General features: G+C 40.3%; 1 protein-coding gene across 1 annotated transcript in view; it reads right to left on the bottom strand.

Moving 5' to 3' along the window:
* Positions 1 to 22,259, bottom strand: part of ANO3 (anoctamin 3) — a 3,574,693-nt gene that overhangs the window by 1,046,406 nt on the left and 2,506,028 nt on the right. The window contains exon 13 of the mRNA XM_044059352.1: positions 6,814 to 6,910. Within this exon, the coding sequence (XP_043915287.1) occupies positions 6,814 to 6,910 (97 nt within the window). The remainder of the gene's footprint in view (positions 1 to 6,813; positions 6,911 to 22,259) is intronic.

The following is a 22,259-nucleotide window of genomic DNA, read 5'->3' as shown; positions in this document are numbered from 1 at the left end:
GGGTACCTCTTTGTCTGTATCCGGACTGCTGATAAAGGCAGTCTGAGTTCCCCAATGTGTCCGCGCATGTGCAGAGGAGTCGGGACTCGTGATTTTTTTTTTTTCCGTTTTTGTTTTCTTGTTTCACAGATTTTTCTTTTGTTTATTTTAGGTGGGAGGGCTGCAGTCCGATAGCACGAGCCGCCCCTGACACACATACACACACATTTCAGGTATATTTTAGTGAAAGTGGGTACATCCAAAGTGGTCAGGATATTTTTGTGAAGATGTCTGTCATACAGTTTTTGAATTTGCTGACCCCTGACATCCCAACACACACACACATACATACACACACACACACACACACACACACACACACACACACACACACACACACACACACACACACACATACACACACACACATACGCACACACAGATTTCAGGCATATTTTAGTGAAAATGGGCACATTCCCAGTGGTCACTCCTAAAATAAAACGGTTGTTTATGAGAAAGTAAATAATCCCAACAGCTGTCTGAGCAAATGGAATAAACTAATCTGCAGACAACTAAGTTGCAAAACACATATCTAGTCACCGGCAGTGACAGACAAAATTTAATTAAACATTTAATTATAAAACTACTTCTATAAAAAAGTTGTTGTAGTAATGGATGAGGGCAAATCAGCACACCTTAGAAAGATGTTCAATACCATGCCACACTCAAGTATCATTTATTTATTTCCAGTTTGATTACCGGGGAGATCCACTGGGCTCAGAGAACTCCATTTTCAGTGGAGGCTGGGGAGAAAAGCTCCATATTATATACAAGTAAAAAAAATAAAATTATACAAAGTAATGTGAAAAAGTACAAATGTAAAATGGAAAGACAGTTCTTAACATATTTACATAGTTGATTGGAGAGCCAATTGTACGACATTTAAGTTGGTAGAGGCAAAAGATAATGTTTATTTAGTTATAATAGTTCACAATTGTATAAAACTGTTAATAGTTATAGGCTAATATTTGAAGTTTTGTAGTAAATATAAGTTTAGAAGAAATGGGAGAAATAAAGGTGGGAAATATACTATTAGCTGAGCATACATTATAGTTTCTGGATTATTCATAGAGAGATAGTTCAACAGTACTAAAAGTGGAGTTCAAACATGGCAGATGTGCTTGTCATGGTCAAACAGCATCAGCTAATATAGGTAGTTAGTAAAAAATATCATTCTCAGTTAGAGGGGAGGAGATTGAGGACTATATACAGTATTTACATTATATACATTTCGGTATTAATGTAATATTGTTAATGTAATATTAAATTGGATTCAGAGTGAGGCAGCTGTTTAGGAGAACAGTCTGGAGTGGAGGAATATGTAGAGAAGTTCAATGTGGAAGTATACACAGAAGAGTCTTAGCAGGTTAAGTAGGTAGAATACAGTTACATTTCCAATTATAGGAGAGGTAGGAATGAAGCTGGGTTTTAAAGTACTCATAGTTTTCAGAGAGTCTAAGAGAGGAAGGGAAGGAGGGAGTTCCATTTTTTGGCTAAGGAAAAAGATAGAAGAAGTTGACCAGCAGGACATTTTGGTTTGTATACAGAGAGGAGATTCTGGCGGGCAGATCATAGGGCTCTGTGAGAGGTGTAAAAGGGTAAGATATTTGCTAAAGCAAGGCATGAAGTTGGTTTGAAAATTAATTTGTGGGCAGTAGTGAGTTGGAGGCAGTCGAGGTGGTTGGGAAGTTCTAGCCACTTTAGCTGGTGGAGAGAAGTACAGTGGTAGGAGGAGCAATTAGCTATAGTTGCGAATTTGGAGATTTTGTTTCTAGTTTTGAAGAGATGGAAGAGGATAAGTTGGTAAGTAGGGGTGCACTGTAGAGTAGCGATGGTAGTAAGGAGGTGGTGGTGAGAGTTTGTCTGGTAGATGAAGAGAGAAAATGGGAGTGTCTATATAGCAGGGCAAGTTTCTGATGTGTTTCTTTAATGTTTAGCTGAATATGTGTATTGAATTTCAGGTGTTCATCTATAGTTACCCCAAGAAGTTTAGCAGAAGAGACAATTTCTATAGAGGAGTTGGTATGGCTAAATGACTGTTTGTCAAGGTGGAGGGTTTTTGAGGGAGAGAAAAGTAGGATTTTGGATTTATTAGCATTTAGGGAGAGATGGTTTTGAAGCATTCAGTTTTCAGTAGTTGAAAAGGCCAACTGAGTTTTTGCTTGGAGGTCGGGGAGATTAGGAGCAGAGCATGCTAATGTTGAGTCGTCAGCGTATTGCACTATTTTAGTGTTAGGAATGGTAGCATGGAAATCATTAATAAATATATTGAAGAGCATTGGGCCAAGTATAGATCCCTGGGGTACTCCAGTAGGGGTGGGTAGGAAGGTTGAGGTGCCAGTTTGCCATTTCCCAGTTTGGGATCTATTAGAGAGGTAGCTGTTGAACCATGTTAGGGTGTTTTGAGAGATATTAAGGTTAGAAAGATGATTCAGAATGTGGGTATGGGAAACAGTGTCAAATGCTTTGGAAAGATCTAGAAGGACTGCGGATACAATTTCTCCAAATTCACGGGCATGATTTACTAAGTCTAAGAAAGAGAGAAGAGCAGGTGCTGTACTATGTCCAGGACAAAAACTGTTTTGTGTTGGGGTGAGGAGGTGATTATTGGTAAGGTAAGGCATAAGCTGGAAATGGATGCATTTCTCAAGTATTTTTGAAATTGGGGAGAGAATGGTTATTGGACGGAAGTTTGAGATGGTATTATTTTTACCTCCTTTATGGAGGGGTAGGATAAAGGCTGCATGCCACAATTTGGGAACATAAGACTCATGTATGGATCTATTGATGAGAATGCTGATGGGGATGGCAATGCCATCTGCTGCAAGTTTTAGATAGAGAGAGGGAATATTGTCAGGGGCAGGAGAGCATGGGTTAAGTCTAGAGAGATTTTTTTCTGTAGGATGTGGAGATGGGCTTTAGATGAAATGTGGGGAGGTGTTAGGACAGGGAGGTTGGGAAGAGGGTTTGAGGAGAGTGGAGAAGTTGTGAATGGGAAAGGTCTTGGTGAGTTCAGCTATGGAGTTCGTAAAGTAGGAGTTGAATAGGGTGGATATTTTTGTATCAGTTTTACTGGTGTCAGGGCAAGGGTTACTTTTGGTTCCAGGATTCAGTAGAGAGTTGATAGAGGTACAGAACTCTTTTTAGGGTTTTTGAAGTGATTGGTCTGGAGTTTAGTGTAGTAAGACTTTGTATCTATTATGATATGTTTTTTGGTTAGGTTACAGAGTTGCTTGTATTTAAGAAGGATTTCAGGGTGTTTATTTTGGTGATATAGTTTACAGGTCTTGTCACTTTGTTGCATAATTTTTTTAATATCTTTAGATAGCCAGGGGACAGGGTTGTATTTTATTTGTTTAGTGCTAGGTGGGGCTGGGGAGTTTAGGATATCTAAGAAAGTTTTATTGAAGAAGTCTTTTGCATTATCTATGGGAAGAGTTTTTAGATTGTCCCAGTTTGTTAGTTTGAGGGTGTTGGAGAAACTTGTAGGGTTAAAGTTTGTGAGGTTGTGAGTATGGATATGTTGGTGATGGGAGGAGTGGGTTGCTCGATGGATAAAGGCAGGGTAGTGGTCACTCATGGTGTCTGGTAAGGAAGCTGAGTGTAGGATCTTATTTGGGTGGGAGGCTAGGATCCAGTCCAGAGTGGAACCTGAGGGGTTGTTTTTATTGGGTCTGGTAATGCTATTAGTTAGTTGAGTGAAATGAAATAGATTAACAGATATGGATGAATTGATGCTATTGATTTTGCTCCAGTCGATGTTCATGTCACCTAATATATATGTCTCAAGTTTAATATTAGTTGAGGCCCTTAGAAGAATTTATTCTAGGGTGGTAGTATTGTTACCAGGGGGGATATAAAGGGCCATAAGACAAATGATTTTATAGTTATTCATTTTAAGTATCCCTATGACTAATTCTGCATTGTTGAATTGTGGAATGGGGCTTTGGTAAGGAGTGATGGAGAGAAGGTTTGATTAAATTAAGGCTATTCCTCCACCTTTTTTATTAGGGCAGTCACATCTAAGCCTGGGGGTCGGATTTCAGAGTTGGTAATCTGGGGCTTTAGCCATGTCTTAGAGACTGCTACTATGTCTGGCAGGGTATGGTATAGCCAAGCATGGAAGAGGGCTGTTTTGTTTTTTAGACTCTGGGCATTTATGGTAATTAGTTTGAGGAAATTTTGGTTAGTAATGTTGGTTGTGATAGGGGGAGTGGGATTGGTACTAGTGTTAGGACCAGGGTTGGGGTGAATATCTCCTGCTAGGGAAAGGCAGTTAAAGGAAGGGAACAGTACCTGTAATTTGGACTTAGTTGATTGTGGGAGGTACGATAGTGGTTTGGGTGAGTGACATTTGAATGAAGAGGATAAAAGTTTTAGTTTAAAGTAGCGGAGTGGGTTTGGTTGAACTAGAGAGGGGGATATGTTGTGAAAGTGAGATTTGATAGGATGGAGACAGGGAAGAGGGGTGGGGGAATAGGAAGGAGGATGGGAGTTTGAAGGAAGAATATGAGGTAGCATGGAAGAAAGGACTTAGGATCAATAAGGTTAAACAGGGGATGAGAAGGATTTGTGATAGATGTGGGGCCATAGTTGATTGGTGTAAGCTAAGTAAGTGGGAAGAAGCAGGAAATGAGAGAGTGTTAGAAAGTGAGAGAGGGAGGGGTAAGAACAGGATGTTATGGGGTATGTGGAGGAGGAGTTAGTAAGTAGAGGGTGGGGAGGGATTGTAGTTGGATTGGCTGTGATGGAAGGGGAGGAATTAACATGTAGGAATAAAGGTAGGAGTAGTGGTGCGGGTGGGATTTGGGGTCAAGGTAGGGAAGCGGAGTGAGCCCGCAGGGCGAACGGAGCAGGTAGGACCAAGAAGGGGTAAGGCACAGCCTCAAGAACCAATCAGTGACATAGTAGCTCACTTTCACTCTGAGTTACTGGGAATAGCAGGTGAGGTTCAGCTAGGTGAGTGGTAGCAAACTGAACCATATAAAACAGTCATTAATGGAGGCTTTAGTAAGATGCAGGAAACCAAGGAATAGCTTTACAAATGCTCAAAAGCTGTTTGGGAGAAATATGGGGAAATAAGTGGGATAATCTGAGCCTATACCGCCACCTAGTGGCATTTCCAAGGAAAAGTAGTTACTTGGTTAAGTAGATGGCAGGGAACGGGGTTTAAAAATTGTGGCAGGAAGGGCCAGCTGGTGTGCACACCGTGGGAAAATGCTATGATACAGCTTAGCTCTAACAATTCTGTTCCAGGTACACAACAATTAAAACAATCACCTACACACTAATAGAAGCAGCTGTACACTAGTCTGTAGTTATAGTGTCCATCCAGGTGATTCCTCTATAAGGGACAGTGAACACTGAACCGGTAAATACAGTCTCCATGAGATTGGGAAGAGCACCCGGGAGTGATGAGGCTTAGTAGGACACTAATAGAAGCAGCTGTACACTAGTCTGTAGTTATAGTGCCCGTTCAGGTGATTCCACTATACGGGACAGTGAACGCTGAACTGGCAAATACAGTCTCCACGAGGTTGGGGGGAGCACCTGAGAGTGATGGGGTTTAGTAGGCGACAAGTACACAAGTGACCTAACTATGGGGCAATCATAGATAAATTCTCTGAGCTAAATATAAATCCTTACATAACCCATTGGATAGCAAATAAACAAGGAAATTAGGGTGGACTGCTCTGCCTCTTTCAAAAGACCTGTCACTTGCAGTGTACACCAGAGTTCAGTCACTGGATCACTTCTTTTTGACATTTATTTCTTATAGTTAAAGCTAATGTTTTTGGTGGCTGACCAAGTTTGGTGACATCATCAGCTCCCTAGAAGACATCATGATCTGCCAAGAAAGACTGTCCCAAACATATAGCTGGTGCCAAAAAATCAATGACCTAAATTATAAAACTATGTGGACCATCTTAAAGCCTTGTCCTTCTGCTCAGTATCATAAAGCCTCTTGAGAGGCTGCTTCACATATAGAGCCTCAACAGACTGTATCTTGTCAGAGCTATTTTACATTTGCAAGTCTAATAGTGGCATAAACACTTGCTCAAGGGATCTCAATTTCTTCTGCAATATAAACAGGAAATGTTGGAGGTACGGGTATGTACCATGAAGAATTGCACTTCTGTGGAGCCATCTTTCACTCCAGATAAAGCAAAGTACTTCTTGTACCTTATTCAAATATAGTTTGGATGAATGGACAGGCAACTGCAAATTCACTCCTGGTTTAACTATTTTGTCTCTCATCAATACGGTCAACATGTTAAGTTTTCCAAAACATCTTTGCTCTGTCCATCTCTGAGTTATTTGTGCACAAAATATAAGGGCTAAAAATACTATGGTATTGGAAAGTTAGGCTTTTTAAGATCCTCACAGATCAATAGCTTAGTAAGCACCTATAAACCTATGAACCTATAAAACATGGATAGTAAGGGTGATTCATAAGAAGGATAAAACCTATTATGTTTAATGTCTTAGTTCTGTAATGTATAATCAAGTCTGTAATCCTTTCTTACAGTTAAATCAACATAATGTGAAATGTCATAAGAAATGTACCAGGCAAGTAATAAACATGCAGGTGGTTAATGTTTTACTCAAAAGTTCTTTTATATTTTACATTTCTGCAATTATAATAATAATAATCATATTTTCTTACTATAAATAAACTATTAATAACAATTTCATTATACAGTTCGCATCAATCTGATATACAATAGCCCTCATTGTCCACTTTGTTGGCTGAGTTTACAACAAAATAAATACCTTAGCATATATACAGCTGTCACTCAATTTCCATGACGAACAGTTGCGCTCACACATAGGGCACATGATGGTGTCATTTGCCTCACAGATTTCCTTGCTGCAACAATAAAATTGTAGAAATTGCTGGAATTACCCAGTAAAATGTAAGCTTAAGAACAATCATTTAGAAAACATCTTCAACTTCTGTTTTATTTTAGTGCGTAAGTCTAAGCGCTTTGCACAACTATTAAAGCATAAATGTATGAGATGTATACAAAGTACAATATTACAAATATGAGGTGTTATTCAACAAACAAGCACTCCATATAAATAAAAATGTTTAACTAGTTCATTTGAGCAACAGCAACAATACTTAAATGATCATCAAGGGAAAAAATGGCATTACAGTTAGTATAATTAAAAAACAAACAGTCCAACTACAGGTTGGCATTCAGGTGAATATGTTGACAAATATTGCCATAGTCTCCATTTTTTCTAACACTGATTGTATGAAATCCCACTTTCAAATAGATTACAGTCCTACAAAGTTCATGTAACACAAGTAGCAAAATAAACCAAACTAACTAACTAATGATGATTGGAGTGTAATACTGTTAACAATCTAGCCAACAATTTAAGACGGTGATTATTAGATTGCTAGGTACTCTTAAAAAAAAAAAAAAACAGAACAGCAAGCAAGCTCTCTTATTAGTTCAATGGCTGATTCTTCAGGGTTTACTGAACAAAGTAACATCTTTCACCTAACTCTGCTGCCAAAATATTCAAGAACATTACATATAGCTTGTTGTCCTGGTCAAAGCTGATCAGAATGTTATCATTCTCAGTAAAACTGCCAACAAAACACGTAGTTCCATGATAACAATCAAAACCCAGCAGCAGAGACTCCAAGCCACAAACTGAACAAATTCACAGCTCAGAAGTACTCAGAATGTTAATTAGTAAAATAACTAGAAATGTAACCAAGAGCGACCTATGCAGCCATTTTGGACTTAAAGTCACTACCACCACAACCTGTCTGACAGTGGCTATGCTCCATTAACAACACTTCAAAGGGAAATGCAAACATTTTATTTAATGGATGTAGCAGTGAGTTTCACCACCATCACATTCATTTTAGTCAGTACAACAATCTCCAAGTTGACTGCAGCTCAGCTAATAAAGTAACATTCTGTGATGGCAACAATTCTGGTTTCACATCTTAATTTATTTTCATAAAAGCTCCAGAGAACTGAAGTTATTCATGTAACTATGTTATAAATACCAATCCACATTCTAAAAGCAGGAAGTTCAAACAACTTAATGTTGATGTGATACTCCAACCAAATGCAAAGATGGGAAACATGGATTTATAATGATGATTACTGTGGTTTGCCATCATCTTTAAAAAGTACTGATTTTTATCAAAAAATTACCAAGAGTTACACAAAATATCAAAATAGTCTTTAGGAAGGTAATACAAGCAAAAAGCAGTAAGTAAAATAGACTGAGTGGTGTTCTACAGTGGTTAAATCTTCTTCTTCTTTCGGCTTTTTCCTGGTTAGGGGTCGCCACAGCGGATCACCTGTCCGCTCATGATTGAAAGTGGAGTTTTTACGGTATTGAGCTGCCAGCCCGGCGCCCAACCTCCCACAGAAGGCACACACATGCACACACTCACACCAAATTCAAACTAGTCTAAATTTGTGTAAAAATGTGTATGTTGACTGAAATATCAATAACAACGCATATTTAAAAATCAAACCCAGGAACATTTACATTCAAAGGAAAATAATCAAGGTGATCCTTCGACAATCAGCTCTGTGCCATAGAGGTAAAAAGTATGGACTGACACTCAGATGACTTAGAATGTCCTGAGTACTAGAAGAGTTGGCCAAAGAGGAGTGGAATGAGACTACACCATTGGGTCACCTCATCCTAGAGTGAGAGATAGCAGGCTGGTCTACTACAAGCCTGACTCCTATCAGTGGCTGAATGTACCAGCCTGACAGCACACCTTGTAATGTGGATGCTGTAAACTGGAGGATATAAATGTGCATGGGAACATCCATAAGTGGGAGTCTAGTATGATGGAAGAACCATTTCCCCAGGTTGCAGCAGTGGCAATAAAGGCTAGGAAAAGCAAATAATCCTTGAACAGCTTCATGAATAATGCCCTCCCTCCTCCTCCTGGAAAAAATGGGGGGGGGGGGGTCTAACAGAGGTGTCTGATGGTTGATATGTAATTAGGATAAAAAAAGTGCTGAAATAAAGGTACATCCTAGACTGAAAGGAAGTAAAATATTTTATTTTAATATACAGAATAAATAATGCAGCTAAGGCTTAACAAACCAATAAATGATTTATTAAAAAAACTGAAGGGTGGATAGCACTTTAAAAAACAAGTCACAATAACGAAATGGCAGGGAAATACTTTTCCAACAAGTCAATTTACTACACTTCTTGGATATGTAATGTGCTCCAAACATAGCAAATGTTCCCAATTAATACACTGATATGCAGATGCACATTATATCACCAATAATATAACATACACACACACACACACACACACACACACACACACACACACAAATCCACTCTGTTTTTTTAACATTATTAAGAGGCTGAATATCCCTGGGAAATTAACATAAAGTGTCAGAGAATGTGGTATTATGCCATAAAGTAATGTGCGGCTGAAGGTCTAAAGGTGTCCCTTGACTAACTAACAGCATGAGTGACAGAAACACATCTGTGGTGCATTCCTTCTTGAACAATATCATCATTGTATTGAAATCTGGAGTGTAAGATGAAACTATTAGTTGTCTTAGCATTCAAACTTATTAAACCACAAAATAATCATTACAAGACTCCCTGCACCACTAATTCTCAGCCTATCTTAGCTACATATCCATTTGGTGAGCTTTTTTAATGATGATGAAAGCAGGGGCAGTTGCAAATGAGCTACAAATCCTGCTCATGGCAAGAAATCAAATAATAATCCCACTCAAGGAAAAGAGATTAATCCTTAAAATGGAGAACATCGACATCTGTGCAGTGACAGAGACCTGGTTCAAAGCTCCAGAGAGCACCCCTACATTACCAGGCTATAATTCATACCACACCTTTTGGCCACCTAACCAGGAATGAAGTTTTAAAGGTGGAGGCGTGTCCATATTCATTAAGGATATCCACACCTCCAGGCTAGTTGCACAGCATAATGCATCCGAGATTATCCAAGTGCAACTAATTCTGGGCAAGACCACAACCCAAATTGTAGCTTGCTACAGACCCCCCATCATGCCCCAGGATTCTCACTCCTCATTTCTTGATACACTGGAAAGTATTAGGGTACAACCCAACACCCTACTAATGGGCGACTTGAACTACCCCACCATTAACTGGGAAAACTACTCATGTACCAACTCTTTTGCTCAACATTTTCTGGAATTCAAAAATTCCAATGCCTTGGATCAACTTATTCACACCCCCACCAGGGGCAGCAATATCCTAGACCTGGTCATTACCAACATGGGCAACCGGTGTTCCACACCAGAGGTCAATTCCTCGTTGGTCAGATCTGACCACAAGCTAATCACCCTAGACATCCACATCCTGCCCCCACCCCCAATTAGGGAAACCACCATAAAAACTTCTCCAAAGCCAACTTCACACTTCTTAAGACAGAAGTGGCAAACTTCATGACACCCATGCAGATGGACAATAGAGGTACAACTGCTGAATCCTACACAAATGCACTTTATAAGCACTTACATGAGTGCATGGATCATGCTATCCCTAATAGAACAAAATGCTATCCTCCAAAAAAAGGAAGCCAATCTGGTGGTCCTCTGCCATAAACAAACTCTACAACAGACGAAAGAAACTGTTGCAAAAAGAGTAAAATCCCATGACTGGAGGAACTCCCTGGTCAACCTCAGTAAGAAGCTGAGATCCCTCATGAAATCCTCCAAAGCTAGTTATGAAAACAAAATTGCCACTGACTCTAAAGACAACCACAACGCATTCTATAGCTATGTCAAGAATCTCAATGGCAACACTCAGATCTGCTCTGAGTTACAGCACAATGGCACTAAATGTACAGTACCAACTGATATTGCCAACATCCTGGCAGATGGGTTCAGTGCTAACTTTACCCCCCTCTCACCCCCTAGAGAGCCCATCTCTATAATGGAAGAATGCAAAGTTCCTGTAATCATGGCTGCACAGGTAAAAAACACACTCTCCAAAGCCATGAATAAAGCATCCATGGGACCTTACAATATCCCAGGCTGCATTCTACATGAACTACAGAATAACTGGCACCCTACCTAAGTACCATGTTCAACCATAGCCTCACCTCAGGCTTTGTGCCCACTGAATGGCGCACCTCAACGGTTATCCCACTCCACAAAGGGGGAGCCACAATGGACCCAGGAAACTACTGCCCCATTAACCTGACGAGCCTGGTCTGCAAGGCCATGGAACATATCATCATGGAACTCATAAACAAAGACATTGGTAATCTCCAAACTCTGGACCCTACCCTGTTCGGATTTGTAAAAGGCAAATCATGTCTCCTAAACCTGATTGACTTCTTTGAAGCAGTCACCAAAGCCATAGATGAGGGTAAGGTGGTTCATACAGCTTATCTAGATCTCGCCAAAGCTTTCAACACCATCCCCCACTCTGGAATTATAGATAAGCTCACTAAACTAGGTATAAATCCCTATGTCACAAGATGGGTTGCCAACTGGCTCATGGACAGAACCCACACTGTGAAAGTAGCAGACTCCAAATCCGACTTCAGACCAGTGACAAGTGGAGTACCACAGGGTTCAGTCCTGCGTCCTCTCCTGTTTGGTATCTACTTCTCTGAAGTACAGGCTAACACAGAAGGTCTTTGGCTAAAAAAGTTTGCAGATGACTGCAAACTAGGAGCCATAATCGAAACTCCTAACGATGTGGACATACTACAAAAGGGCCTCACTGAGACAGATGCCTGGTGTCAAAGCCATGGCCTGAAGCTCAATGCCAAAAAGTGCATTGTCATCCCCTTTGGTAAAAACTCTGTACCCATGAACTACCACATAGCTGGTAGTCTACTTAATGCTGAAAATGTGATAAGAGACCTTGGGACACAGGTGGACAGTAGTCTCTCCTTTGATCATCACATCACCACAGTGGTCAGAAAATCCTTCTACGTGGCTCACCTCATCACAAAAGGTTTCTCATCCAGAAAAGAAGAGGTCATTGTTCCCCATTACTCATCACTCATTAGACCCATTATAGAGTACAACACCCCTTTTGGTATGTATGTACCTCACAAGACATCTACAACAACTGGAAAGGCCACAGAAATACCTCACAAAGAGGATTACTGGCCTCAAACAGATGCCCTACACAGACTGTCTCAAAAAACTCCAGCTTTACTCCGTTGCATATCGCCTACTCAGAGGCGATCTCTGCCTAACATACAAAGCTATGTCAAATCCAGAGCTGTTGGACATGCTCCACTTAAAGAAATCCCTCCAAGCTACATGCTCTAGGGATCAAAATCTTGATGATTGGATGGGAAATAGGAAATTCACCCCAGGGATAATTTCTGTGGCTCTGCCCGATAGGGGCACAGTAAAATAATTTTCTTGGGTGGCGAAAGCCAGGGTACATTTTTGGCTAGGCTTATAAAGGTCCTAGGGCCAATAGCCTAGTACCTGCCTATGAACCTATGAACCTATGAGATGCAATTCATCAAAACTAGTCAATTGGCAGGGATTTTATTGCACAATGCTACAAGAATGTAGCTGAAAACATAGCTCCAAGGCAGCCGAGTTAGTTTTATAAAACATAAGTAGAATCTGTGACTTGGATTTGGACATAATATTTCATCAAAATGTTCTAAAGTAACTAAGTCAGAGTATAAATGAACAGAATTTCTGTAACCATCTTGATGGCTAATTGACTTACCCTCATTCTCAGTCATGAAGTGAATTCTAAGGCTGCAGTGAATACCACACGGCAGTCTGTAGTAAGAAGCCCTTCAGCTATACTTGGGCAGTATGGATATAGATAAAATATTTAATAATGTGCAATAGTCTTAATTTTGAGTGGATTCAGTTCATTTGGCTTACACGGAACAGTGATTAAGAGTTTGTAGAACTTTCATTACATATTGTTGCCTCTTTTGTGTTGGTAAAGTTCTGCACTTCACACAATTTTCCATTTAAAGGGCACCAATCAAGTGTGTTCATTGTCCCCTTTAATTTTTCTTTCTTTCAGCAGTTGGCCAAACGTCCATTACAATTTGTATGGATACAAATAATAAATGGCTTATGCTTTACGCACAGAAGCCCAAAATAAAATTGTGTGTGGGAGACTATTTTGATCTACAAACCTTTCTCTCTCTTTATTAGTGCTTTTGGTTTGGCTCCTTCCAGTTGCTATCAGACATGACTGTGTTAAACAGAAAATAAAACTTAAGCCATTGAAGGAAGCTGCCCAGTAACTGAGAGGAAGGTACTTATGTTTCTCACTGCCAGACAAAACAAGCTACCCAATTTAGTTTCAGCATTTCTCCAATCATGGCATATGCTGTATTTGACTTATAACTTATCCTGAGATATTTTTGAGAAAAGATTTAAATAACTGGACACAGAATTACTTCAGATAAAATTATGGTCATACAACATTTTTAAGCATAATTAGGTATCTTCCTTTGTTACACTATTCTAAATGACTGGATTTATTATTGTTAAAATCTATCAGCAGTGGCAATGGTCTCCAAAATGATGGGATTTAGTAAACTCTGATTATTCAGTAAAATGCTGGCTCTGGCCTTTTCTAGAGGACAGGTTATTTCCATGTGATAATGGTCTTGTTCAAAGGTGGCCTCTTGGTGCCCCACTCTCAGACATTCAACAGAAAATGTTCTCTCGAAAGTACCACCCCAGCTCAAGAATACTGAGAAAAATACCAGCAATAGTATGTACCTGATAAATTGTTTATTCAGTGAAAGCTTAATCCTTATGTGTGACTGATTTATCTATGTGTAGTACAAGAACACTCTCTCGAGGTACTACTAAAAATGGAGAACATCGATACCTGTGCAGTAACTGAGACCTGGTTCAAGGCACCAGAGAGCACCCCAGCAATACCAGGCTACAACTCTTACCACACTTTTCGGCCACCAAACCAAGACCAAAACACTAAAGGTGGAGAAGTGTCCATATTCTCCAAGGATATTCACACCTCCAGGCTAGTTGCCCAACACAATGCATCTGAAATTCTCCAGGTGCAACTAACACTAGGTAAGATTGCAATCGAAATTGTAGCTTTATACAGATCCCCCACCATGCCCCAAGATTCTCACTACACCTTTTTAGACATACTGGCAAATATTAAAATACAACCAAACACCCTAATACTGGGTGATTTCAACTACCCTGCCATCAACTGGGAAAACTACTCGGGTACCAACACCTTTTCCCAACGGTTCTTGGAATTTATAAATTCCATTGTCCCACCAGGGGCTCCAGTATCTTAGACCTGGTCAATACCAACATGGGAGATAGATGCACCACACCAGTGGTCATCCCCTCATTGGTCAGGTCTGACCATAAGCTAATCACCCTTGACATCCACATCCCACCACCACACCCCAGTTAGGAAATCTCCGTAAAAAACTTCTCAAAGCCAACTTCATGCTACTCAAGTCAGAAGTGACAAACTTCATGACACCCATGCAGATGGGAGCTGAAAGTTCGACTGCTGAATCCTACACTAAGGCACAGTACGAGCACATCCACTCATGCATGAATCATGCCATCCCAAATAGAACCAAGATACTCTCTTCCAAAAAAAGGAAGCCAATCTGGTGGTCCCCTGCCATAAACAAACTATACAGCAAAAGGAAGAAACTGTTGCAGAAAAGAGTAAAATCCCAGGATGCAAAAAACTCCCTTACCAGCCTCAGTAGGAAGCTGAGATCCCTCATAAATTCCTCCAAAGCTACACAACCACAAGGCATTCTATAGTTATGTCAAGAATCTAAATGGCAATGCTCAGGTCTGCTCTGAGCTACAACAGAGTGGCATTAAATATACTGATCCCAAGGGTATTGCCAATATCCTGGCAGATTGATTTAGTGCCAACTTCACCCCCTCTCACCCCCTAAAGGGCCCATTCAATACCAAAAGATTGCCAAATTCCGGTAATCATGGCTACACAGGTAGAAACTGCACTCTCCAAAGCTAAGAATACAGCATTCATGGGACCAGATGACATCCCGGGCTGTGTACTACATGAACTACAAAATGAACTGGCACCTCACCTAAGTGTTTAATCATAGCCTCACCTCAGGCTTCGTGCCCACTGAGTGATGCACAGCTACAGTTATCCCACTCCACAAGGGGGGATCCACCTTGGATCCCAGGAACTACCGTACCATCGGTCTGACCAGCCTGATCTACAAGGGCATGGAATGCATTATCATGGAACTTATAAACAAAGAGAGTGGCAACCTTCAAACACTGGACACCACCCAGTTTGGGTTTGTGAAGGGCTGATCTTGTCTCCTGAACCTGATTGACTTCTTCAAATCAGTCTCCAGAGCTGTGGACAAGGATAAGGCAGTCCACACAGCCTATCTGGACCTCACCAAGGCCTTCGACACCATCCTCCACTCTAGAATCATAGATAAACTTAGTAAGCTGGGCATAAATCCCTACATCACTCGATGGGTTGCTAACTGGCTTACTGACAAAACCCAGACTGTAAAAGCAGCCAACTCCAAATCCAGATACAGACAAGTGACAAGTGGAGTACCTCAGGGTTCAGTCCTGGGAACGTTATTGTTTGGCATCTACTTCTCTTAAGTACAGGCCAACACTAAGGGACTCTGGCTAACAAAGTTTGCAGATGACTGCAAACTGGGAGCCATTATTGAACCCCCAAATGATGTGGACATTCTACAAAAGGGCCTTACAGAAACAGATGCTTGGTGACAGAGCCATGGGCTCATGCTTAATGTCAAGAAATGTATAGTTATCCCCTTTGGGAAAAACCATGTACCCATGAATTACCACATAGGTGGCAGTACACTAAACACTGAAAGTGTGATGACAGACTTAAGGACACAGGTGGATAGTGGTCTCAGCTTTGATAACCACATCACTACAACAGTCAGGAAATCCTTCTATGTGGCACACCTCATCACTAAGGGCTTTTCATCTAGAAAAAAGGAGGTCATTGTCCCACTGTACTCATCCCTCATTAGACCCATTATAGAGTACAACGCCCCATTTGGTATGTTCCTCACAAGACATCTGCAACAGCTGGAAAGGCTGCAGAAATACCTCACTAAAAGAATCACAGGCCTAAAGCAGATGCCCTATGCTGACCATCTAAAAAAACTCCAGCTATAAGGTGGCATACCTTCTACTCAGAGGCAATCTCTGCTTAACATACAAGGCCATGTCAAACCCTGAGCTGTTGGATATGCTCCACTTAAAGAAATCCCAATATCTCAGAGCCACACGCTCCAGGGATCTAAACCTTGTCATCACAACGAACAAAACATGATGGAGGGATAGGTTCCTGACCCAGAGACTCCCCATACTCTGGAATAGACTGCCCATACATGTCAACTAGAGCGCCTCCTTGGCCCTTTTCAATAGGAACCTTGACGATTGGAAGAGATATAGGAAATTCACCCCAGGGATCATGTCAATCACCCTGCTAGACAGGGGTCCAGGGAAGTAAATATTGTGGAAAGAAATATCCAGGGAATTGTTATGGCTAGGCTTGTGTAGGCCCTATGGCCGATAGCCTAGTACCAACCTATGAAGAACTTCATCATACTTGAATAGCATCAATGAAAAGCAATATTTTGTCAGAACAGTGTCTATGTTTATTATATACTCTTAAACAACAGAGGTGACCCCAGCCAAAATGGGTCTAATTCTGGGGTGGTTGTAAGGCAATCTCTGTCTAAAAGTAACAGATAATCAATGTAACTTGTTATGGATACTGTGTGTGTGTGTGTGTGTGTGTGTGTGTGTGTGTGTGTGTGTGTGTGTCTGTGCATGTGTGTGTGCTTGTCTATTCATCTTTGTCTGTCTGTGTGAATCAAGTTGAAATATATTGTTTGCCATATTTTTTTTTTCACTTAATCAAAGTCAAACATCACAGGATTACTCAATCAGAAAGACAGTATTTTGGGGGTGGGGTGGGGGATAAGGAGGTTGTGTGTGAAAGCAAATGACTTCCTAATTAGCTTATTAGGGGGAATATTTGCATCCTCGTGTGTGTCTGTATGTGTTTGTATGTATCTCTCTGTGTGTACATGTTTATGAAACCAAATAAAATACATTTGTGCTGCTAAGTTTTCCTTCAGTTGATGACATAGATCAGGTATCTATTCAGTTAGAAAGTAGTTATATTTTGGAGTCAGAGGCATTCTGTGTGTAAAAACAGCTGATTGTGGTGTTTGTGTGTGTATGTGTATGTATGTGTGTATATGTGTGCGTCTGAAGCAAGGTGACACACATTACAGTGGCTAGAACATCTTCCACTAAATAACTAAGATTGGGTGGCATGATGCCAGGGTAATCCTATGGGCTAGGCTTATAAAGGGTCCAGGGTCATTAGCCTAGTACACACCTATGAACTTATGAGCACTCCGACATTAGTGGTATCAAGTCTGTTACCTGAACAGCATTAAATAATCACTGATGTGGCCTGTCAAGGAGTAGTGCATTTAGAAGGAAAGATACCCTGGCATTATTGATAGACTCACCAAACTAGGTATCAACCCCTATACAACTATGTGGATTGCAAATTGGCTCACAGATAGAACCCACAGTGTGAAAGTAGCAGACTCTGAGTCAGACTGCCGACCAGTCATGAGTGGAGTTCCACAGAGATCAGTCCTGGGTCCTCTCCTGTTTGGCATCTACTTCTCAGACATCCAGGCCAACACAGAGGGATGCTGGCTGACCAAGTTTGTTGGCAATTGCAAGCTGGTAGCCATTATTAACTCCCCAAGTGATGTAGACATCCTACAGAAAGGCCTCACTGAGACCAACGACTGGTGTCGAAACCATGGCCTTAAGCTTAATGCCAAAAAATGCGTCATCATTCCCTTTGGGAAAAAGTCAGTTCCCACTAATTACCACACTGATGGTAGCCCACTGAACACTGAAGGCATTATAAGAGATCTGGGGACACAGGTTGATAGCAACCTCTCCTTCGACCACCACATTACCACTGTGGTCAGAAAGTTCTTCTATGTGGCACATCTCATTACCACGGGTTTTGCATCCAGGAAGACAGAGGGCATCATCTCTCTCTACTCTTCCCTCATTAGACCAGTCATCGAGTATAATGCCCCATTCGGCATGTACCTCACTAAACACCTGCAACAGCTAGAAAGGCCACAAAAGTACCTCACAAAGAGGATTGCAGGCCTTAAACACATACCCTACATGGACAGACTAAAAAACTCCAGCTTTTCTCTGTCTCATATCTTCTATTAAGAGGCGATCTCTGCTTGACTTACAAAGCCATGTCTGACCCAGCCCTGTTAGAAATGTTACACCTAAAGAAATCCCAGTCCCTCCACACAACACGCTCCAGGGACCTCAACCTCATTGCACAATCAACAGAACGTGCTGGAGGGACAGGTTCGTAACCCAGAGACTGGCCATGCTTTGGAATACACTTCCCATACATGTCATGCAGAGCACCTCACTGGCCATTTTCAAGAGAAATGTTGATGAGTGGATGGGAAATAGAAAGTTCACCCCAGGGATCACTCCAGTGGCTCTACTTGATAGAGGCACTGGGAACTAATGGCGGCATGATGCCAGGGCAATTCTATGGGCTAGTCTTGTAAAGGCTCCAGAGCCGTTGGCCTAGTACACACCTATGAGCTTGTATGTTAACAAAATAAACATCACAGCTTTTATGTGAAGATAATTTTTATGGCTTCTTCACAGTCAGTGGGAGTGTATTCTATCGGACAGAGCATTTTCTTTTTCTTAAGCTTAATATGCTTTAGCATGCGTGATAATCTCAAAAGGGAAACAAAATGCTGATGATTAGCATGATGTAGTTTAGTTCTCATTGCCTCACACTAAAGCATGTTATATGAAGTGGGGTTTTCTCATGCAGCTTGGATCATTTAATCAATAAACAAAACTTGAGAAAAATAAGTCTTAATAGGAACAAAACTGAGACTGAAACCCTGGGGATTATAACAGTAATAAAATAAAAAAGTCGGCTTAAAGAAACCAATTAAAGAGTGAAAACACCTTTTCAAGGCAGCTTTTATGTAAACAGAAGTTGTTGTTGTTTGTCTTTCGGCTTTTCCCGGATAGGGGTCGCCACAGCTGAAATCCGGTTTGCTAATGATTGGCAGTTGTTTTTTTTTTTATGATGTCGAGTTGCCAGCCCGACGCCCAACCTTCAATGAAGGCACGCCCATTCAACTCATGTCTTTCGAACACCCTCTCGACCGTGGGCGTTCGAAAGACATGCGTTGAATGGGCGTGCCTTCATATGTAAACAGAAGTACACAGGACAAAAATTTGTCTCTTGTATATCCTCCATTTAAAACTGCTGTAGGTGAGTTTGCTGTCTCTAGACTGGACCTGCTACCTGGAACCACCTGTCTATAGACATAAAAGATCTAAACACCATTGAGAGAGATTCAAAGATGCACTTAAAGAACACCACTTTACTGAAGCTACCTGCAACAATGGTTAGGTAACTTACCATCCCTTAAGAATAATAGAATACATTTATGAAACTTTTCTCAAACTATTAATGTGGCATCTTATATGAGCATATTTCACATTCATGTAAGAGTTTATATACAATATGTATGATTGTACTGCATTTAATACATATCTTAGCTTCCATTATATATATATATATATATATATATATATATATATATATATATATATATATATATATAGATCTAGGACTAATTACCGATGACATGTTTCAACAAAACTGAAACGGTCAAGCACACTTCCGCAAAAGTCTGCAAACCCCCCCCAAAACACAACATTAAAAAACAAAACAAAAAAAAAAAACAGTAAACATGTTTATGCAGGGGGGCAAGCCCCTCCACACCCCCCATATGGGGGGCTGTACCCACCCTACTTTTATATTCTCACTCCGAGATTGCACTACAGTGGGGAAAAGGGCATATTCCCTTATCCCCACTGGACCGCAATCTCAGCCATTCTGTCATGTTTTTTTTTCGAGCTCACTTTAGGTGAAAATGCACTTTCGTGAAAGTGTGCCCACCCATCTTAGTTTTGGTGAAACGAGCTTTCGTTCAACAGTCCTAGACCCATATATATTTTCTTTTCTCAATTCACGGTCTTCCCATTATGTACTGCTTTTGTATATAAATATTGTTTACTGAAAGACTGTGATGCATTTTCTGACCTTTGAGCTTGGGTTGTGAGAAAACAGTCAAAAGACCAGCCCACTTCCCCAATAAACAAATAGAAAACAAATAAATAAGTAAATAAATAAATAAATAAAATAGGGGAAAACAAACTGCTAAATATATCTGTCCTGCCTATGTCTAGCTTATAATAATGACAGAGGTAGAAAATTATACTTTGGACTAGCACCAGCAATACTTACTGACAACATAAAGGAAACAGATCCCTAATTTCAAAAGCAGCATGATAGCCCATGGGGTGAGACAGCCTCCACTTCCCAAAACTGCCCAAATGTGTGGCCTGTTGGATAACTTCACAGCAACATGTCCAAGTAAAGTTATAATGATATTATACAGACATGTGTGAAGGTAAAAGGAAAGAACTAAATGGGGAAAAAAGAGAAAAAAAAGAAACAGAGAAAGATGTAGCCATATTCAAAGACCACAATGTTATTAATCAGCTATACTTCTTTCTTTATTTTATTTTACGTTTGTTTACCAGGATTTTCCACTGGGCTGAGAATAGCTAGCCTCTTTTCAGTTGAGGCCCAGAGAGAAAAGTTCCAACAATTAGCATGACAAACTATAAAAATGTTAAAAATGAAACAATATAGAATGGGTACACATAACCTTAGCCTTAGAAACTTACTACTAATAGAGTACAATAATATATACAAAATGTTTGAAGACATACTCATACAAAGTAAGGAAAAAGAAGAAAAACAAAAGGTAGCAGTGAAAAAATATAACAGGTGTGTAATTCCATTTGAAACATATCAAAATAGCAAATAATTGCAAGAGTTAATATCTTCAATAACTATAGGTAAGATTTTCAGATAAGTAAGTAAAATAGTTCAGGACTAGATTAGGAGTGAAAATACATAAGCCGACCAATTAGGGTCTAGCAAGTGGTAAATAAAGGTAAATGCTATTTAACAGCAGTAGTAGCACTGATAGTAGATGTGACATGGAAATTGTGCCGATGGAAAAGAAAGATTGCAAGATTGAGACAAAGTGGAGGACATGTGAGATTGGAGAGGTACAGCAGAGGAGTGAAATTAATGGGTCAGAGGTAGCAAACTGAAAAAAGTGGGTGAAATTAATGCTGTGGAAGCATTATTGGGAAATAGAGAGCCTAGAGTAATTGTCAGAGCAGACCGGTTATAGACTGACAAAAGTACTGAAGAACAAATGAAGTAAAAATTGAGTGATTTGAAAGTGGAGAGGATGAGAGGGAAAGGGAGAGAAAGGTAGGTTTCAGTGAGGGGATAAAAAGAGAAAGCAAGAGGGGGGAAATTTTGGAGAAGAAATTAGAGAGAATGTTTGAGAAACAGGGTGAAAAAAGGGTGTAGTAGAGAAGGGATTGCTCATCCATGGTTGATGCAAGAGCCTAACCATTTATTTGTAAGGTGTACTTTCAGAAGTGTTTTAAACTTTAATGGATTGTTGGTGCTGATGATTGATTGGGGTATGGAATTCTAGATTTTGGATATCTTGTTTGATATGAGGAAGTCACCATGGTAATTGTTGGCTTTAGTTACTTCTAGAAGTAGCTTGCTAGTTGTTCTTAGGGATCTATTGGTGCTATAAGGGTGAATCAAGTCTTTTAGGGCTGTGCAGTTGATAGGGTGGAGAAAGACATTATGTGTGAAATTTAGTTGGTTGAATGTTAGTAGGTTTGGAAGTTCCAGCCATTTTAGTTGCTATAGTACATTACAGTGGTGTGATCTGTAGGGGTGGCCAGTGGCAAATTTTTCTATTTTGTTATACCAAGATTCCATCTTATTTAGGTCCGTTTTCCTAAGTTTAGTGAATATAGGTGAGGCATATAGAAGGAAGGAGAGCAAGTGTGTGTTGGCTATGAATTTTTTGGTGGCATTAGTGAGGAAAGGTTTGACTCTATATTAATTTAATGTGTGCCTTTTTGATGGTAGTAGCTCTGTGTTTATCAAATCTGAGATTATTGATGGTAACACCAAGAAGTTTCATGTGTTCCATGGGTTCAGTT

The sequence above is a fragment of the Protopterus annectens genome, chromosome 17.part0, assembly GCF_019279795.1.
Source record: "Protopterus annectens isolate FY-2018-M chromosome 17.part0, PAN1.0, whole genome shotgun sequence".
Classification (NCBI taxonomy): domain Eukaryota; kingdom Metazoa; phylum Chordata; order Ceratodontiformes; family Protopteridae; genus Protopterus; species Protopterus annectens.
The sequence above is the reverse complement of the archived record's forward strand: the minus strand, read 5'-3'. Positions and strand labels throughout refer to the sequence as shown.